At 42.8% G+C, this 21,099-nt stretch overlaps 2 protein-coding genes across 2 annotated transcripts in view; one reads left to right on the top strand and one right to left on the bottom strand.

Annotated features, from left to right (window-relative positions):
* The first annotated feature begins 1,636 nt into the window (after window positions 1–1,636).
* On the top strand, window positions 1,637–13,286 carry SBSPON (somatomedin B and thrombospondin type 1 domain containing). Its single transcript, XM_052787535.1, has 5 exons — window positions 1,637–1,940; window positions 10,189–10,383; window positions 10,963–11,053; window positions 11,887–12,063; window positions 12,748–13,286. The coding sequence occupies exons 1-5, from the start codon at window positions 1,724–1,726 to the stop codon at window positions 12,863–12,865; spliced, it is 798 nt and encodes a 265-aa protein (XP_052643495.1). The 5' UTR covers window positions 1,637–1,723; the 3' UTR covers window positions 12,866–13,286.
* TERF1 (telomeric repeat binding factor 1) overlaps window positions 12,274–21,099 on the bottom strand; it is a 25,161-nt gene continuing 16,335 nt past the window's right edge. Inside the window, exon 11 of the mRNA XM_052787534.1 lies at window positions 12,274–15,548. Within this exon, the coding sequence (XP_052643494.1) occupies window positions 15,390–15,548 (159 nt within the window). The 3' untranslated portion in view covers window positions 12,274–15,389. The remainder of the gene's footprint in view (window positions 15,549–21,099) is intronic.

The following is a 21,099-nucleotide window of genomic DNA, read 5'->3' as shown; positions in this document are numbered from 1 at the left end:
TTATAAATGTAGTTTCTACATTGATTTGCTAATATTTTGCCTTTCAGGTGAACCACAGGAATCCAATAAAGGAAAGGAAAACATAAAGAGGCATTCCTGCTCTCACACTGCCTTTTACCAAGGCAGGCTGCAAGTCTTGTTCTCCTCTCACCCACCACAGGAACTCCCCCAACGTTCGCTATTCACGGGTTCAAGTTTTAGGCTGGCAACATGCCAGTGAGTTCATTAGTGGCACATTGGATAACAGTGCAGACCCAGTCCTCTGGGATTTAAACATGTTAACAGCAACGTTGTGATGGCTAAAAGAAATTAAACTCTGGCTGGCCCGAGCTATCTCAGGGGGTCCAAGTACCCACATGTAGCAGATAATATAGTAGACTGTTACCTCCCATCTGTAGGCAGCTTTGTAAGACCAGATGTCTCTTGCCTTAGTATCTGCAAACTGAAGTGTGCAAAGCTAACATATTTTTGCAGTCACCTCACCACTTACTTTTGGGATTTGATTTTTGGCTAAAATGATCAGGTCCGTTAATCCCGAAAACCTCTTAGGACTGGAGATAACTGAAAACCAGAATCCAAATCTTTGTGTTTTAGGAAGTTACTTGGGGATCCATCCCGCTTTCCTCGTGCACCTGCAAGTACAGCTTCTTTTGTTTGTCCTGGAAACAGAGCTTTAAAAAAAAAAAGAAGAAAGAAAATGAAAAACATAACACAAGCAAACGCTCCTGGCTGTGTGGGATGCGCCCTGAAATGAGAAAGCGCCTGTACCAATAAACCACATCCGGTGGCCCCAGGTCGTCACCACCTGCTGGGCTGTGTGGAGGTGGATGGGGACACTCTGGGACAGCTCTGGGGGTCACTGCTACGTGAGTCACTGCTGTACAGGGTACGGCTGTGCAGTTCACAGCTGTGTGGGTCACTGTCGTGCAGGGCGCCGCTGGGGGGACACCGCCATGCAGATCAGTCCTGTGAGGGCCACTGCTGTGCAGGACACGGCTGTGTGACACTGCCGTGCAGGACGTTTTTCTGTGGCTTACCACTGCTGTGACACTGCTGTGCAGGACTTCGTCGTGTGGGAGGGACATCACTGTGCGGGACATTGCTGTGGAGGGTCACTGGAGCGTGGGACACTGCTCTGTGGGACGTTGCTGTGAGGGTCATCACCACGTGGGACGTTGCTGTGAGGGCCATCGCTGTAGGAGACACTGCTGGAGGGGACATCGCAGGTCACCACTGTGTGGGTCCCTGCAGTGAGGGACACTACTGTGTGGGACACGGCTGTGTGGGTCACTGCTGGATGAGACGTCATTGCATGGGACATGGCTGTGTGGGGCATGGCAGTGCAGGACGTCCCTGCACGGGACATCACGGGGTGGGTCACTGCCACGCAGATCCTGCCGGGTACATCCACGTGCGGGACACCGCCTTGCAGGACACCCCCGGGGACACGCACCCTCCCCACCTCCCGCTCCCCCCCCCCCCCCACCTCCGCCGCTGCCCGGGGCCCCTCGGGGCAGGGAGCGGGGGCGGCGGCCGGCGCGGTCCTGCCCGGCCCTGCCCGGCCCTCCCTGCCCGACCGGGCAGGGAGGGCCGGGCAGGGCCGGGCAGGACCGCGCCGGCCGCCCCCCGCCCCCGCTCCCTGCCCGCCGGGCCCGCCCCGCTCCGCCGGTGGCGGCCGGAGCGCGTAGCGGTGGCAGGGTCCTCCCGTCGGGGCGGCACGGTGATGGGCGGCGCGGCGCTGTCGGGAGCGCTGTGGCTGGGGCTGCTGTGGGCCGGGAGCGGGGCCGGGGGGAGCTGCTCGGGAAAGTGCTGCGAGGGCCGGGACGCCGCCTGCGTCGGCCAGGGCTGGAGGGAGGGGGGCGGCTACGGGACCTGCTACTGCGACGGAGGATGCCGGCGAGCCGGCGACTGCTGCCACGACCACGGCCAGGCGTGCCCGGGTAGGTGCGTCCGCCCCCCGGCCCCGGCCTGGCCCCCCCCACCCCGGCCCTGGGGAAGCGGGGCGGGGGAGGGGGGGGTCGGGCTGGGTGCAGCCCGGAGCGAGCCCACCGAGGCGGGGGGGGTGGGCGGAGGGGGAAGCGGCGATCCCCCGGGCAGCGCCGTCTCTTTCTCCAGGTATAGTTAGCTCGTTGCCTGCCGGTGCTTTGCGGGCTGGAGGTTTTCCCGGGGTTTGGAGCCGGGTTGTGCGTGCGGTAAGGGTCTCAGCTGTGAGGGGGCTCTGCAAGGCCAAATTTCTCCCCGGTGTCACCAGCCTCGGGGCGAGGGCACGAGCAGGGACCAGGCTGGGGCTGTGCGAGGGCAGCAGCAGGCGCAGAAATGGGAAGAGAGACTTTTCCCACCCTGGACATTTGCAAGGTTTCTGGATCAGCTGTGGTACAGTGCCTGGGGTTTGCCAGTCTGGAGTTATTTTCCCTCTGAAATGTGATGTTACTTACTTTTCACTCACACTCATCCCAAGTACACATCGGTTACAGCGGGGGTGTGGGATTACAGAGACGACAGGGAGATTTATTTAGCACCGTCTGTGTCTCTGAGGTGATTCTTCATGTCTTGCCAAACTAATTACCAATGAAATAATTGGGGATATCCCCAGGGTGAGGTTTTGTCCTCGTTTTTAGGGGCAGGAATCAGCAAGGATCCACCGTCAAGGCAAGGACTTCAAAATGAGCATAGGGGAATGAGTGAGAGGGTCCTCCGCCAGGCAGTGGGGGAAGGCCTGGCTCCCAGGGGAGCAGTGGCAAGGAGGAGAAAGTTGCCCAGTTCTACCAAACTGGACCCAGCAGCCTTGTAGGTATTTATACCCCCTTTTTCCGTGGTATTTCTACCCTTCGCAGTCCTCACAGTTTGTCCTCCCTCCCTCCATCTGCGATGAGGGACACAGCCCTCGCTTTACAGGTGCAGCACTAGTGTTCAGCCTAACGTCTCTTCCCAGCTGGCTGGACACACGCCAGCCTACAGCCAAAAAGTCACCAGTCTTCACTGCACAGTCTGGCTAATTAGGGTGTATTTAGCAGGCTCAGCACCCTGCTGACATAGCCACATAGGTTTGGGAAGGGGAGTACGACTCTCGGACGGCATAGACCCGTCCTAGGTGATGTAAAGCTGCACAGAAAGACTCGGCAGAGCAGAACTCTGACCCCAGGTCTCCAGAGGAAACAGGGTCAGTTCTCTCACCGCTAAATAATCTCTCCAGAATAACAGAAGCAAAAAAACCATGCACCATGTGGTCTGACAGAAGGTAGCATCTTTAAAATTAGCATTGTTTTATATATTGATCTTTTGTTCAGGAAAATCAGTAGGGGGAGAACTGACAAGATGCTTGCTTGTCATATAGTCACAGCATATTGCATCTTTTCAGTAAATCAAATGTTTTTTAACATTCAAGTATAACAGGAGAGAGCTAATAAAGGTGCGTAGTGTTAGCATTAAAAGGGAGCTGCAATCCGACAAAAATTTCTATGCTTTTCAAAAAGAAGCTCAACCTTGCGCTTGAAAAGTTCTAGTTTAGACACTTCTCTTACCATGACTTCTGGCACCTGATGATGCCTTGTTGTTATCAAGATGGTACTCTTTGTCTCAAGCTCAGTGGTGATTGCCTCAAAAGGCATGATGTGTTTGTGCTGCCTCTCTTTTGTACCCTGCGTGGACAGGGGCTGCTCTAGATCCAGGCAGGAAGATGGAGTCTCAGTGAAGTCTCTCTGTCTCTCTCTGTCCCCTGCACCAGAGCTGGAATTTGCCAGTCTCTGGTGGCCCAGTTCAGGGAGCTAAACCCGCAGGAAACTATTTCTGTTTTCTCTATTGCCCATTTCTGGCTGGATTGACTCCCTGCCCTGCCTCGCTGCCGGGTTGTGCGAGCACCAATGCTAGTGCAAGCAAAGGGAGGACATTTTCATGGGTGTAGCATGGGAGGACAGGACTTTGGCAGCCTGGCGAGGTGGTCCTGTACCTCATACATCCCAAAACTACAGAACTGATCACAAGAAGTCATTCTTTTGAAGGCAAATGGTCATATATACTTTCTATTGCAAGCAGCCAGTAAGTTATGTTTTGTATAAACAGAAATTCCAAATACTTCCAGTGGGAGTTTGTATCAGCTTAGACGAGCATGGTCAGAAATTTTAAAGTCGTTTTTGTTCCTGTTGGATGTTGAGGTCTCACCATTGAGTTTTTCTAAATTCTGTCCATGTGTTTAATGACACCGAGGGGGTTTATTGGCATAATTCATTCTGAAATATTGTTTTGAACGTAGAGTTCAAAAATTTAAAACAGAAATGTGAAAGAAAGGTGACCAATGGTTCTTGTGCTACAGCTTGTTTGTCAGCCTGTTCGCCACTCATGATTTCAGCACTGGCTGAAATGACATTTCACCCTTTTGCAAGTATTTAACAGGACGAAGTATTTGGGGAAAGTGTAAAGTGCCTCAAGTGTATGTAATGAAGAAATGTGTTACAAATAATATGAAAACAATGCTCCAAAAGAATAGAAACTACTGAAAGGAGAGGCGTCCTAAAGCTGCCAATGCTATGGTTAAATTCTGTCACGCCTAAACATTGTCATAGGTCTGGTACTTTATAAATAGATGCCTCAGCAGAAGTCCATGGGCTGCTGAACCTAGGTCCAAGGGTTTTAAAATAAATTTTCTTACAGGTCTTTTAAAATAAATTTCCTTATAGCTCTAACAATGAAGAAAGAGTATTTTTGTACATAGAAAGCATTTTAAATAGAAACTACTGTACAATGAGAAAGCCTGAAAAAGGAATGACCTCGTCATTTGAATGGAAGTGGTTACTCTGAGAAAATCCACAAATCCTTGTGTGCTACAACATACGGTTTGCAGTGATTCAGTGAAGATACTGTAATCCTCTTTTTTCCAGAGATGGGTAAAAATTAAATTGAGTGTGACTCAGAAAAAAATCTATGATTCACAGTGCTGTAAGTGGGGGGGGAAAAAAAGTCCTGACCACTCAAGCTGTGTTTCATATGATAGCAATATAATTTTTCTGTGTATTTTTGAACTTCCAAGTGTCTTATTAGTTTTTATATTTTGGTAGGTACCTGAGCACAAATCCTGTCCTTCGGGTTCCTTTGGCTTGCATCCTTCTCATTGTTTCAATAAATCATCATCTACCATCATTGTGTTAAGTAAGCTGGACCAATAGTGACATAGACAGAGACCACAAAGATGTAGCTATGGCTCCCTGATACTTCTTTTTGTATTTCAAGAGATGGCGCCATTCCTTTTATGTCAGTTCCGGGACCCGTTCTCTGTCATGCTAGGGAATTTGACATCTTTCCAATAGGCACAAAACTGATGTACTGTCCCTTAATAGTTGATGGGTACTGACTGCAAGAGCGACATTATTATCCCACTGGCTAAATTCCCTTCTAGCAACCCAATATTCTTATTATTCCACATGACTAAGGCAATTCATACTTCTTGTTCTAAATGTTGATGACCCTAAAATTGCCATGTATTGCTGCAGATGACCAATATTTAACTGTCAGCTTGGTTTAGTTCCAGTAAGATGTGAAGTCATCACTTTATTTGTTATGCAGCTACTCAGTCCCTTGGGAAATTTTCTGCATGGAAAATGTGATGTTAGACCTGATGCTATCTGCATATCAAGGTGCTAATAGGAGATTTAAATTATGTGGAAATTCTTACTTCTGCAGGTTATTCATACAGCCAGCTTGGAAGAGAGTCAACAGATAAGGAAACTGGGCTACACGACATTTACTGTCCTTTGGGTACTCTAGGTAGAACTAAGACGTGTGATCAGGCATTGAAGTCTATGCTTGTATTATTAAATAAAGTGGGGCCAGGACTGTTTTCTGGCCCTGCGGCCAGGTGGCAAAGACTGTGGTGTCCATACTACATTTAGCACTTGTCCTGGCTAGCCCATGGCAGGGTCTAAGACATTTTTACTATCACTGGTTTTCTTTTTTTTCTAGTTCAAAATGCTTGAAACAAATGTCTGAGGGTTGTACTGCACCACGGTAGAGCAGCGCCTTCACAGCCACAGAGACTGTGCCCTGTGCCTTGGGGTACCTAGATGTGTCCGAGGGCAGTGCCTGGTGGTGCAGTGCCAGGTATCTGCACCTGGCAAAGGGAGCCATATGCTTTTCCCATGTTATTTTCCAGTGCTGTTCTACAAATCCTACCCAGAAGCTGTCTGGGAAGGTGTTTATCAGTAAGTAGAAGAAAATGCCAGAGAATGCTAATGGTTAAGCAGGATGGATGGCTGGTGCCTCAGTGCCCAGGGTTGCTCTGTGGTTCTGTGCCAGTTCCTTAGAGCACGGGATGCAGCATCCTTGGCCACTTGTACGCCTGGCGCTGCTGGGCCACTCAAAAGTGGGCAAGTTCGGTCAGAACAGGTGTGCAGTGAGAGGAAAGGAGGGGAGTTGTAATAGTGCAGTATGGACACCTGCCGGGTAGTCTCTGTCAGGGGTTTTGTCTGCTTTATGATGTCTGTAGCGCTCCAAGAAATTAGAGATGTAGTGACAGAGCAAACCCAGCAGTTTCAGTGTCTTATGAAAAGAGTCACAAACACCAAAGAAGTTACCACATTTTACTCTTTTTTCCCAAAGTCTTGTACTGGCAGAATCCCAGAGGGCATAAAATATTTTCCTGAAAGAGTAGTTTGGTCCCATCATTTTCCTGCAACACTGACACAAGTACATAACTAGTGGTTAAGCTGTTGTTGTGGTTTAACCCCCGCCAGCAACTAAGCACCACGCAGCTGCTTGCTCACTTCCCCCCCATCCAGTAGGATGGGGAGGAGAATTGGAAAAAATAGCAAAACTCGTGGGTTGAGATAAGAACATTTGAATAACTAAAGTAAAATAAAACATAATAATAACAACAATATAATAATAATAATGATATTGATAATAATAATAATGGTAGTAGTAATAATGGTAATAGTAATAATGGTAATGGTAATAGTAATAGTAATGAAAAGGAACATAAAAAAAAGAAGAGAAATAAAACCCAAGAAAAGACAAGTGATGCACAATGCAATTGCTCACCACCCACTGACCAATGCCCGAGCAGTGATCCGCCCTTCCTGGCCAACTCACCCCAGTTTATATACTGAGCATGGCGTTCTATGGTTTGGAATATCCCTTTGGCTAGTTTGGGTCAGCTGTCTTGGCCATGCTTCCTCCCAGCTTCTTGTATACCTGCTTGCTGGCAGAGCATGGGAAACGGAAAAATCCTTAACTTCAGATAAGCGCTACTTAGCAACAACTGAAACATCAGTGTGTTATCAACGTTATTCTCACACTAAATCCAAAACGCACTGTACCAGCTACTAAGAAGAAAATTAACTCTATCCCAGCCAAAACCAGGACAGCTGTAAAACTTCTTGGGGATTTAAATTGTAATCAGGAAATACAAAAGAAAAGATCGAAAACATGTGATATGTTCCATTACAAGCTAATGGGAAACAGCATACATGGGAAAAGAAAAAGCTTAATTTAACTAGATAGTTAATGAGAGGCATGACCCAAAACAATTCAGAACCAATTTAGAGATAGCCCAGCCATTCATTATAACATATATTTTGTACCATTCTCTAAGCATCATGTTGAAGACCCGCCTTTATAAAGGAGTGGAAAAGCAGAGTAAAATGTGATTCACACTACATGGAAAATAATTTTAAGCTTATTTGCAATGTGCAGTGAAAACAAGTCTTTGAAGAATTGGGGAATTTCCATATCAATAAGAAACTCTAATATTAACATAGGCACCTTTAGGTTTTTATAAGACACTATGTGCTAGTATTTCAATTACATGACATTAATTATAACTTTATTGAAAAAGCAAGCCCATCAGAGGACAAAAAGCAGCTAATGCTATTAGGGAAAGCAGCATGGACGAGTACAGAGTGCTGCAGCGTTTTGACTGTTTGTCTCATTTCACGGTTAAGGAAAGCTGCAGACATGGCCGTTCCCTGCTTGCCCAGCAGCGTACCGTGCATGCACAGGAAAGCTGCTGCTGCTGCTGGTGTCCAGGCAGAGGACATTCCCTCTGGACACACACACTGACGAGAGGGGAAGCAGCCTGGAGGAATGCGGCTGACCAACCTGGAGCACCTACCAGGTGGCCTCCCGGAAAAGGGGCTACTGGGAATGGACCACGGGTCAGATTAAATGTCCTCGTAGGCCACAAGTTGAGGACTACTCATGTAGGGAACTGGCTGCTTATTCTCAGAGGATTCTTCCTCTTGATGGACGCCCATGTGCAAGACATTTTTCTTACCCTTTCTTTCACTGCCAAGGCTGTGTAGACTTGAAGTTCCTTGTTGGAGGGGTTGTGTTTGTTCCATCCGTAAGCACCCAGAGATCATCCTCATCCAGCCCTTCAGGGGTCAATGCTCAGTACAGTTTTGAAGAGTTGTAGTATTCATTTTGACTGCTAAAAGTGAAATTGTTAAGCCATACAGTTTTTAAAACCAGGGGCTTCGTGTTCATGGAGGTGAGGCTAAGGAAAGTTCAGTTTCATGGAAACCTGTGAAATGGCTGTGTGTTTTTTACTGTTGTGTACTGTGTTAATGGACAAATAAAGTGAAGACTTGTGTGTTATGCAGCTTCTTACTCAGGAATAATGTGTCCATCACCTGTTTCTGTATTCTGGGAATCAGGCTGCAAAACCTTTTCTTCCAGAGTAGATTATTTGTATACACCTGGAAGATATCTGGCATATTGTCCATGCTTACATTAGCAAGGTTGACACAGAGCTACTCTTTTGCCAGAATATAAATGAGAAATGCAAGAGAAGGGAGAGTTATAGATCAGAAAAATGAGTATGACGCTTAATATAAATGAGAACTACAAGGAACATGCCATCTTTATTAGATGTACTGCAGAGAATAAAATAAGGAAGGAAATGGCTAGTAGGTAACAGATATGATAGATCTGAGCATTTCTCAGTTTCAAGACAACTGAAACTAAGAGATGCTTAGTCTATCTACATCTCTCCTGGAAAGGTTACAAAAAGTGACAAACATGAAATAAGGGCTCATTCTTTACGTAATACGATGATTTAGTTTTTTTCTAAAGAACCTGCGTGTTATTTAATCAAAAAGGTGTCAAAGGCCATAAACTGGGCTAAAGGTTTCAACAGTTGCCAGAAAAATACCACAGAATACAAAACAAAGCATTTTTCTTTCTTTCTTCATCTGAGACCTTCAGTGAGCTCACCTAATATATGTGAATTTAACAGATGAAGAGAGAAGTTCTTTGTACCTCTGACTGTTAGGCTGGGTTAGGAGAGACCAAAGGTACAAGTGTATTGTACCTGTACTATGGATGCTCTGCCTGAGGGATATGCAGTTTCTTATGATTCAAAGTTTACTTGCAAAATAATGGTGCTTTCCTCAATGTTTTGGTCAAGTTCAGAGGAAGTTTGTGATCCATAAGAACTAAAATTCAGATATCCAGCGGACTATTCTATAGTTGGGAAATAGCAAAAGAAGACCTTAAAATCACATTTTTACATGTTTTATTTAGTATGTTTAAATATCTGCATTGTTGCACAGCTCTGTCTATATCAGTAGCTATACAGACACAGAAAGACAACTCCACACATGTCCCTGCATTGTTCTGAGACTAAACAAAACCAAAATTATCACCAAAAATTGTCTTTGCAGCAAGGACTGTGGAGCAGGACACCCTGTGTTAAAACAGCAACAAAGCTGTGGCAGTAGAACTTATTTCAGTGTTGAGGAAAAGGGGTTAGAAATCAATCTGAGGGGAATCAAGAAGGCTGAAAGTTTTCCTTAATTCTGCTACTTCATGCTCCAGCCTTTAAACAAAATCTGGTGGTGTAGGAACTGCCAAGGTAGATCAGACCACTCACTGGTCTAGATAACCCATGAGCTGGTCTGCTTTGGGGCTAATGCTGTATGCTTCAGAAGAGGGTACAGAAGAACCCCACAGCTGTAGTGAAAGGTTTCCCTGAGGAGCTGTTTCTTTCTGGACAAGGGATGGAATAGGGAGCCAAGCACTGCAGGCAGGTTTGAATGTTAAATTTGAAGATGCAAACTCCTAGAAGAGCATTTAAAACCCTATAAAGAAAGGTATGCAAGAAAAAAACAGACACAGTGTTATTACTCAAGCTTTTGAGAGCAGTTAGGATGAAACAGAAGTCTTGACTACTCATGATATTTTAATACTGCTTTGCAGCTCTTCCATGTGTTGTGGGGGAGTGGAGTCATTGGAGTGGCTGTGCAGAACAATGTCAACCTGACCTGCGGATACGTAGGCGCTATGTACAACAGGAACCTAAAAATGGTGGGGAACCTTGTCCTGCTCTAGAGGAGAAGGCTGGCTGCCTGGAATACCTGACTTACCAGGGAGAGGACTGTGGCCGTGAACATGGTATTCTCTTTTTGATTTATCTGTACATTGTGCCCATCAGGGCCTTCATAAATTTTACTGATGTCAATGAACAGAAAAAAAAAGCATCTCTCTGCAGCTAGCTAGTTAAAAATACAGTTTAAAACCTTACCTTCTACTGTCATATTGCTCTTTATTAAATTCTTATATTTTTTTTCCTACTCAGGCTTTTCTTAATTTCTATTAAGTAAACAACTAAGCTGCGTGCATTCCTTCAGTTTGATTTAAGCCCCTCAGAAAGTATCAAATTATCTCTGTGCAAAGTTAGAACACAAATTCAGTACAGAACAGGAAACAGAGCTCCTTGTAGGATTCCAGCTCATCTTGTTTCCTCACAGACTAGATGGCATGCCTAGATGTCTAGATATATTTCTTCTGAATAAGGAGAGCTTAGCTGTAGGGAATGGGGTTGAAGTCTGAGGTTGCCAACATTTTATCACTTTTTCAGTGAAGTCAGTCAGCATCACCATCCACAAGCTCCTGATTCATTCACCCACTGTTACAGTAATTGAAATATGACTCAACTGTGTCTTGCTGCCTTACCGTAACTTTCTTCCTTAGTCCCTGCTTTCATAACTACCTCTGAATATGGTAAAGAAAGAAAACGGCGAGCAGCATCTTCTCTCTGGCCTTCAGACAAAGAAGAAGCTGGGTAATCTATTTATCATATGCATGTGGGTCATCTTGTTCAACAGAAAATAGCTGGCTACAGGGAAAAAAGTAATTAAATTTGCAATAATTAAAGAATAAGCTATAGCTTGTACTGTTTTTCTCTCCTGCAGTTCATTTGCATGTTCTAGATGTTGTTTTTTATTACTTGCTAATTGTCCTGAATTAGACATCGGGGTCATGGCAAGTCTGAGGATAGCTGCTTTTGAAAGCAAACAGTAAATAATGCTAAACCAAAGCCGAATGTATCCGTAAGCATAAGTCTGAGAAATTAGATATAGGTCTCTGAACAAACAAAATGGGCTGCATGTGAGGGGTCTCAAGAGACCTTTTTTTTAAATTAATTGACACAGGCAGTAAAAAATTTTGTTTGGTTACCAGTAGAGATGGTTATGAAGTTCAAATTAGGCTATTACCGGGCCTGTAATGCTCATACTGCTTTGCCCTATGCTGCACTCTCCAGAACAATAAAGCCCATCGGTATTCTTAAAGCCTCTGTTCCATTTTCTCTTTTAGCAGCATAGAAGTAAAAACATGGGTTACTGAGATCTATTTTTCAACATAATTTAAGAATACAGAACACAACCAGAAAGTGAGATTATACGTAAGCACTGGACTGGGGCATGGAATGGAAAGTTTGCATAATATTTTTAAGAATCCCTTAATTAGGTTAGGGTCAGAAACAGACTTGCTAGCAATGATGTCTAACTTGCACTTCACAAATACCACCCATATGATATGTAAGTACATTTGAAGTGTATACCTAGCTTGTGCTTTATCTATCATAACTAATTTAGTACTTTTCCCTCTGAGCAGATACTGTGTGGAATTTAAAACAGAATCACTTTCACACCACTGTGCTTTGGAGAATCGGCCGTACGCTCGATGGATGCAGTACCTACGAGAAGGACATATTGTGTGTGTAGCTTGCCAGCCTCCAGCCATGAATACTGACACGCATCGTTGTTCTGGAGATGGCCATAATGCAGATAGGTAAAGAAAGCCATTTTTCTGCTGTGTCTTCTGTAGCAAAACCCAGTACAGAAGTTAAGACTTCTCAAGGTGTCATTAAAAGCTGCATTTAGTATACCTAAAAAATGAAATGGCTCATATCACTTGTAGAGCTCAGATTTACCCTTTCAGCTCTGACAGAAATTGCTTTTAAAACCTAGATAAAATTGGGAAATAATTTCAATATAAGAGTTCAGTGCTTTGAATGCTTTATTTGCTGTTGTGAAGGAATGATGCAACTTCTGTAGTGCAAGAGATCTTTTTACAGTTATGGGGACTTTTACTTAAAAATGGTATTTCCTGCCACAATCCAAATCTGATTTCAGGTTTAACAGTGGTGGATCAATACTACTCTCAAACAAATACACCTGGTTTCTAGAACAGTAGTTTTGAAAGTAGATGTTTAATATTTGGAATAGATTTTTATTTGATCCATACATTTATTAATATGCATACTACTTAATACCTGTACAACCAGCTACTCAATCCACCATCCTGTATACTATACTTAGGAATACAGTGCCTGCTGCAGAAAGCATTTTAAGTGCTAGATGAGCGAATTAAAGTCTTACATTATTAAGCAAATCTATGTTCTACAACACAACCTAGCAACATGAAAAATACAGTTTTCAGTGTATTAATTCCTCATTTACTGTCATATTTCAGAAGTAAAATCTTACACTGGGAAGCAGTTGGCAACTCTCAGTGCCAAGGAACCTGGAAGAAGATTCGGCAACTGGAGCACTGTTCATGTCCCCTTGTCCATAGCTTTATTTTTACATAAAAGTTTAAAAGACCTTTAAAACAGCAACAACAAAAAGATTAAGAAAATTAACACCGATGCCAAGAAACCTGCATGTTTCTGCTGCATTTTCTGGAACCTAAAAAAAACTTTAAAGGAGTCAGAACTTAGGAAGAAACATTTCGGGAAACTCTCTCTGCCTTAATACAAAACGCTAAGACTGATCTTTGTATTAGAACACTAGAAGCATTTTTCCATGTTTGTCTTTTGTAATTAAAGAGCTGATGTTTCTAATTGTAGTAGCTGCTTTTCCTAAAGTTCTCATTCTTTACTGGCCACAGTCCTGTCTACAGGCACTGCTCCTACTCAGTAATGAGCCAGCTAAACATTCTCAAGTCTGAGAATATTTACTGTCACCGTTAAATAGCAAGGGTGAATAAAAATGAAAATTTGAGAGCTAAAACCAGATTTCAGTTTAGATCCTTTGTTCCTTCCCAATATCATCTAGACAGTTGTTTATACTACAAGTGGGTAAGTATTCCTGCTCTACATTGCATTTTTCATGTTCAGCCACCTTCATAAAAAGATATGACTAGTCAGCATTGTTAAGGAAGTAGTCTTGCTCAGAACTTCATGTCACTAATACACAGTGTGAACTTTATGGCAGATGAACCTAAACAAGACTTTGTGACTAAACCTTGGTTAACATTAAAAAAAAAAAAAATACTAGTTAAAACTGCTCATGTACAATGATCAACATAGAAACCTGCAATATTAGAGCACTGGCAAGACTGCTATGCAGGTAGCTCAAATCCTTGTTTTGTTACCTATAACTTACCTTCAATTATTGTTAACAGCATTAAAGAGGCTGCATACTGCACTTTCTCACTTGTCAGATACCTGCTATGACTTTTTGAATTGTTGGCTTACAGCTGCTCTAGCATTCCTTGCTGAAGGACAAAGCCTGTAATTTTATCAAGATCCTGAAATTCACAATGTTTGCTAAAAAGAAATTATGCCTTAAGGTTGAGAAAATTTACTGTTAAGACATGCAGCATCTCTGTGGAACCTAAAGACTACTGCTTGCCGCTGTTTCTAGGAGCTGCAAGAAGGAACCGTAGCATCTGGTGGCAAGAATGAGGAAGGAGATCTGGCTGAGGTCCTGTCCACAATAAGAGTGTGAAACAAACCTTTGTAACTGTACTTTACCATTTTATCGTAATGGAAGCAGGCCTCCAAAACAGAAAGCAAAGAGATTATCTTAATGCTTCCTGAACATTTCAGCCTTCAAGAATATATCTCTTCCTTTGTAGCCAGGAAAAATATCCGAGAGGTTTATTTTATTATGACCACTTTGGACAGATGCTTTTCCTTGTAAGGTTCTTGTAAAATAAAAACCTTATTCAAGGATAAAGGTACAGAAAATATCTGAATTGAAGAGATTTCTCTTTTAAAAGAATGCTGTGATAAGTTAGTTCAAGTCACTAGATTCACACCAGTATGACAGTGGAAAGTGTGGGTTTTCTGAGGTTGTGGAACTCTTTTCCACACAACCTGAATCAAGAGGGACAGCGTAGTACCATCATGCATTACAGTCTCTCATAAGCAGGACATTTACAGTGACCAACTGACACCTTGATAGTTAGTTACCCGTATCAGAGTGTATCTTTGCTTGCTGTCACTGCAGACAGTGGAGGGCATAGATGAACCATGTCTCCTGAGCTGTGCTACCAGTGTCAGTATAGACTCATTATTGAGCCCTGAGCTTTCCCTTTCCTGCTGGTCTAGAAGAAGCCACTTCTCAAGACAAGTTATGTGGCACAAGATAATCAAGAGATGTTAAGAGCTAGTATCATACTGTTACTTTTCATATGTTTTCCATCTCTTCTGTGAGATAAAAAGTGTTATTATGCTAATATACCTAAGTTCAAAATAATCTTCCACTTAGAACTTAAGCTTAATTCTTTAACAAAAAAAAAAAGCAACACCTTTACTACTTATAAATATAAAATTACATAAATTATCACATTTTTAACTGCAAAAAAAGGAATCAGTTTGTAAAATTAGTAATACCAATACATACATATTTTTTGGTGTAACTTACTGACAGAGATGACAAATCTGACCAAAATTTCAAAGTGAAGCAAATCAGATTAGAATGGGTTATATGGCAGGAGATAAAATGATAAAAAGCTCAATCTGACTAGAGATAAAACCCTTTTAAAATACAGAACACTTGACTCTCTATTAGCCTCTATCAAGCTAAACATGTTGCCAGTCATTTAGTGCCCTTATGTACATAACTGACCTTTCTTAAATCACTGCAAGCATTTTCACATTTCAGAAATTAGGTCTTGTGTGTAGATAAAAGGCCAAGCTTTGCATTTAAGTCATCATTACCCAAGCAAGTGAGCTTACATGAACGTTTTACACCTATCACTATTCTGTTTCATGTTTTAGGACAGCAACACTGCTGGACACTCTGAGACTAAAATAAGTTATTATTCTGAAAAGCTAGACTAGGTCCTTATTTAGGGAAAGGTCGAGCTGATTCCTGCAGTCCAAATTAGCCTTGTTCGATCCTGCAGAGTGTTCTCCACCGGTCTTTTAACATGACACTAGTTCGGTTGTTGAAGTCACCGTGGACCAAAATTTTAGCCCAGTTACCCACTCCAAACTCCCTTATTCCTGATTTCAGTTCCATGTCTTCTTTGTAAGTCCATCGCTAGGGGAAGAACAGAGAAAAATATTGGATACGTGAACAGAGAAAGGTACTAATGTAAAATCTAAGCTTATAGCAAATATAAAAGCAAGTTTTTATACATCTCTCTAGTTATTACAGAGTACAGATATCTGAGGGTCAGTAAGGTCATTTTGATTTCTTCTGAGCACCACAACTTGACACGAAATACAACAACAAAGGTTACCAAGTCAAGCATTACAACACAGTAGCAGACATCACCTGGAACAAGAACCACATGCTTCAGCATTCATAAGTTACAGGAGGAAAAGAGAAGGAAGAAGACATTGGACAAAGTTTTGCTTCATTCAAAATGTGCTTTCCAAAATTGTACTTTATTAGCTAATTGAGCCAAGACAAACCTTGACTGATCCTAGTATGCCTCACAAAAGAGAAATCAAGAGAGACACCATTTACCAACAAAGGAATTTCAGTGTGCTTAGAAAAAACAAATCCCAATATTTAAAATGCTGATAGAAGTAAAATGATACATATTGCATTTGAAAGTGAGATCAGCCAAATCCTCAGGTAACAGCTATGCATTTGCTTTTGACCATTTGTTGAACCCACTACTTAATTCTCATTGTCATGACCTACAAGCTTTTTAATCTTTAGGGGATGACATTTCTCTCATAAAAGGAGAGAAAATTACTTGCAGTTATACATCTGCAAGCAATCCCTTCCAATGAAGTTCTCCAGACCAGTTCTTCCTTAGTTGCTTCTCGATACAAATATCTCCATACAAACAATTTTAAGACTGCACACAGAGTGAAAGAAAACTTAATGTTTTAAAAATCAAATACTTGATTTTTAAAAACTTACCTTTAAAATAAAGTGTGAGGGAGAACTGAGTATCAACTTTCTTTTATTGTAGCTTTATAGAAATGTGCATATATAAAATAAAGTTTACAAATCCTATATATCCGATCATACCTATTTTTAACCACTGCATTTTTAATACAGGTGTATTACATACAGTCCTTTTTTCACTCTGGAATAGCAATTAGCAACTGTAATATGAAATTATTTTAAAGCAACTTATTCTGCTAGAATCTGATCCTCTGCAAATGTCTTCAAATTCTTGCTTGCTTAATATAAAACTAATCATACTGATGTACGACCAGCATACCTCCTTAGGCAAACTGAATTGCATATCATCTATGCAAATACAGGACAGGATCCCCAGTTGAAACAACTGTGTAGGAAAACCGTTTCTAAAAAGTAAGTATCAATTTTTATTTCAAACTGCAGATTGTTAGCATGTTCCTTCTAAATTTATTCCCCAAAATCTGAAATGTAAAAAGACTTAACTTACAGAAAAAATGCAAACTTAAAAATGTTAATGAGATTGAGATGTACAGAGAATCGTACTGTGTAGCTGTTCCATTTAATTTATCTGTGTTCACTTCTGCTTCTTGCACTGGAGATGTCCTGCTGCTCCTGATGGTCTTATGGACCATAGTAAGTTATGAAAGGAGACAAATGGTCAATTTTCACTGCTCTCATGCTGGCATTTCTGTGAGCACCAGCAGATCCCATATTAAAAATCATTAGTTACTGGACTTTTACAAAACCTGCATGTGTTTACATGCATGTCATTAGCAAATGACTGCTGAAAATCCAACCAAGAATCTCTCTTATTTCTGCATTTAACCATCATCTGTGTTTTACTTATTTTGGAGTTGCTCTGAAATAGCAAAAAAGTCAGCATTTTTGTTCATAAGAGCACCATGAAATTTACATAGGCAAGTGATCAAAAGCACTGCAATTACTTACTCTTGTTCAGTGTGTGAAAGCAAAATAGTTAATGTCTCATAGGCCTTTGCAGGCCTCATAAATTAATAAGCATTTGCAGCTAACAGTCATGCAGGTCAGAATGATTTAACTGACAAAGGAGTGAATTATTTGTAAAAGGACATACTGTCTAGAGCCTCCTTGTATGATGAATTTCATTCGCTGTTGTTATGTACCATATGCTGCTTATCTGACACAGTTTTGGTGAAAAACGGGTTGTAAAAGTTACAGGAACTCTGTAGCTGCCCCAGCTGGGCAGAGTTCACATCTGCAGAAGCTGTCACTCTGCTGCTCCCTGTCCTCTCCTATAGCCATAGCAATAAACTGCTTCTGCTCTGACCTCATCTAAATTGCAATTCAGGTTATTTCCATGATAGCATCTGTTGCTGTGAGTGGGATTCACATGTCCTTTGGTCGGGAGGACTGCAGGCTGCTCCCTGCCACTGCTTGAAAAGGTACAGGACCTTTTGAAATCCCTGCTGGGGCTTCAGCCAAGGGTCATCTGTAGGCTCCTGCAGCATGCAGGGGGCTGCTGAGTCCCAGCTTTTAATACAGGTCAGTCCAGTGCCCCACTGCCAGCTAAGATAGAAGGGTAATTGTAATACTGATCTGGTCAAGGTAAGTCTGGAAAAGGTACTTCTGGTATCTAGTAAAATTTAGGAGAGGTTGGTCAGGGAAGTCTGGGTTGGTTTCAGCTATTAACATGGTATGAACAAGCCAGATTCAGGACAGGGCTGAAGCCACATGCAGCTGCCCCAGCCGGGATTGGCATTAACTTAGCTGCAAGGGTGAGGGGTGGAGGTTTGGTCCTGGATTACCAGTTATCCCCTCCTCCTCCCTGTCTCTAGCTCCTGTACAAGCTTCCTTGGGACCTGATGTTAACAGTCCTGACCAGCACAGTGGGCCCAGGATAGACATTGTGACCAGGAGGAGCCCTTGTGTGTCCTGTATTCCTTTGAGTCTCTAGTTATCATCAGGCTGGAATGCCAGCCCAGCAGTAGTGACTGTGAGCTGACACCCAGGCAGCATAGGCACCCTCTGCCTTTCCCTCATCTCCTTGAATGAGTGAAAAATTTCACCTTTTGCCTGAAAGGGAGACATCTTGCAAGTGTACACTGGAGTATGACTGGAACAAAGTGCCCATGGGATGAGTGTGTGAGTGCTTGTGTTTAGTGTATCCAGCTGTACCAGCCAGCAAGCAAAAGGACCTGCAAATGCAAACATTTGCATGCCTGTGAACCTAGAGAGGGGTGTGTGTGCTTTCACCAGTGAATGTACACCTCTACCAGCCAGAGAGGAGGAGGAGACTTGGCTGGCTGTGTTTATGTCCCTCACGGGTACCACGTGTGGGTGCTGTTGAGGGCAGCACCTTGTCCATGGCAGTCTGTGTGATTGGACGTGTCAGTGTCCTCTTTGCATGTGTCCTGTGTCTGTGTGTCTCTGGGATTTGTGCTCAGCTTCACTACTGGGCAAACCTGCAAAGAGGAAAGCAGCAGCCACAGCCCCCAGCCTGGGCAGGGACCCTGGGTCCCCGGGTGCTGGGCTGGGCTCCAGCAGCCAGGCAGGAGGGTCCTGGACGGGGGCTGCTGGAGGAGGCGGCCACTTCTAACATCCCTTAACAGTTCTGTAGCTAGCAGGGCCTGGTTAAGTTGTGAGTATTCCCAAGATTAAATGTATATAATCCTTCTGTGATGGGAGACCGATCCTTTGCTAATGTGCCCATAGTGTTAAGTTTGTAAGCAAACTTCTAGAGCATTATGGGGGCACCCAAACAGGACCAATGCTAGTAAATCCTCGGATTAATTAGAACAAACGGATTGGAAAAGAGGTGTTTGTAGAACATTAGAAGAGCAGTAAGAGTTGTAAATGGCTGAAGCTAAAGGCCTAGTGATCCAAATTTGTAGTGTGTGGATGAAAAGAGAGGTTTACCAGAGTATGTACAAAACCTCCTCCTGTAAGTAACAGGTCACTTCTAACTATCAAATGGATAAACAGTGTTGGCTATAAAGCAGGAGGGAAACTGAGAGAATCAGGCTATGGCTGAACTCTCTACAGTTTGAACTTTCAAAGTTGTGAAGAATTGGGTAGAAAGGGAAATGCACAGTTGCAGAGGAATAGTCTCAACTTACAGAGATTTAAACCTGATAAAGGTGAGTAGTAGAACCTAGTGGTACAGAGGAAATTGGTGAATTATGAGGGAACAATCATCTAACTCTGCAAATAATGTACCCAGTGGAAATGTAAATCTCATGGCTGCTGTCATTAGACAAATACATACCATCCCGCTTATGCACAAGGGATGGCTGGGTAGGACAACCTAGGGCCAGCCAGTATGATTGTCAGTGGCACAAGAGGTCTATGTGTCCAAGGACAGTCAGGTAAATCCCCCATCCATTGAGACAAAGTTTGTTTTGTTTGGTTTTTTTTTTGTTTTTTGGGGGGGGGGGGTTTGTTTGTTTTAAAACTTTCTCCTCTCCTAATGACCTGGAACCCTTCTGGGAATCCTTAAAAGATTCTACCCTTAAGAACAACAATAATTCAGGCACCAGGGATGGGCCAGGTGACAATTTTGGGTGCCATTGAATTTAAGCTGCTAAAAGCAGCAACAGCACTCAGAGTTGAAAGGCAGGGGGATGTCTCTGGCAGGGAAGGAGCTTAGATAACAGTCAGCCTGATCAAAATTGTATTCTGGTTATTCTGGAAGAAGAGAAAATTTGGCATCTACACAAAGTGCAAGCTGAGGTACACAAAGATCAAACTTCACATCTGAAAGCTGCACTTATTCCAGCTTAATGCAACTATCAGTGCCTCTTCAAGAAACTATGATCACTGATAAGCCTCACTAAGCAGTGAAAGAATTAAGAGTGGTAGTAGTTCAGCTGTGTTTCTAAACAGTTAGAAACCTAAAACTTCTCTAAAGTAGTCTACCCTTTATAAAAAATACTTGCTTTTCCCAATACTTCCTGTTCCACAGATCTTTTCCAACATCAGCAGTGAATGGTGGTTTTTTTACTATTATTAAAAGGCCAGAGATTCCATTGGAACCATCTAGTTCATCTAATTTCTGAGCATGCCAGAAAACTTTCCTAAATAAAATCTTTATTCAAGTAACACAGTTATGCTTGACCTACAGCACCAGATAATTCACATATTTCCAGCAACAGAGACAATCACAACCCTTGTTACTTGTAATGATTAATTACATTTGCTGTTAAAAGGGTTGGGTTTTGCTTGTTTTGTTTTTAAATTGCTTATACTGAGCTTTTTTTAAAAAATAAATTTCTTCAGTTTAACATATAAATGAGGAGCCTGCCTTACAGGTAAACCAAGAGACTGACTCATTTTCTTTTCACTGAGGAACTGTATAAAGCAGTAACTTGCCCCCCTCTCTCCCCACTAACAAACAGCCTGCGCCCTCTGGGATAGCAGTTACATAGATGCTAGCATTGCACCATTACAAGCTACCAAGACTGGTTGAGAGACTGGACATAATGAAGTACTATGCTTGAGCTAACATAATCACAGTGCCTAGTCCAGAGCAATGTGACATCTGGCTAGCTCAGAATGCTGGCAGAGCAAGCTTGAGCTTGCCAGACAGACTGTGTAGACATATCCTTACATATGTAAGGATCTTGTTACTCCTTAGAGTCAGTTCTGCTCTAGTAACCCATCTTCCTTTGATTGTGCATTCTGGGACTCTGCTCTGTTTTGGTTTTTTTCCTCCAAGTTTAAATACATGGAA

The sequence above is a fragment of the Harpia harpyja genome, chromosome 5 (assembly GCF_026419915.1).
Source record: "Harpia harpyja isolate bHarHar1 chromosome 5, bHarHar1 primary haplotype, whole genome shotgun sequence".
In the NCBI taxonomy this organism is placed as follows: domain Eukaryota; kingdom Metazoa; phylum Chordata; class Aves; order Accipitriformes; family Accipitridae; genus Harpia; species Harpia harpyja.
Note: the sequence above shows the minus strand (reverse complement) of the source record. Positions and strands in the feature narration are given on the sequence as shown.

Coding starts and splice junctions, on each gene's coding strand:
- SBSPON (XM_052787535.1), top strand. CDS start 1,724: ATGGGCGGCGCGGCGCTGTCGGGAGCGCTGTGGCTGGGGCTGCTGTGG. Junction 11,054..11,886: donor TCAGACAAAGAAGAAGCTGG/GTAATCTATTTA, acceptor CCCTCTGAGCAG/ATACTGTGTGGAATTTAAAA. Junction 12,064..12,747: donor GATGGCCATAATGCAGATAG/GTAAAGAAAGCC, acceptor GTCATATTTCAG/AAGTAAAATCTTACACTGGG.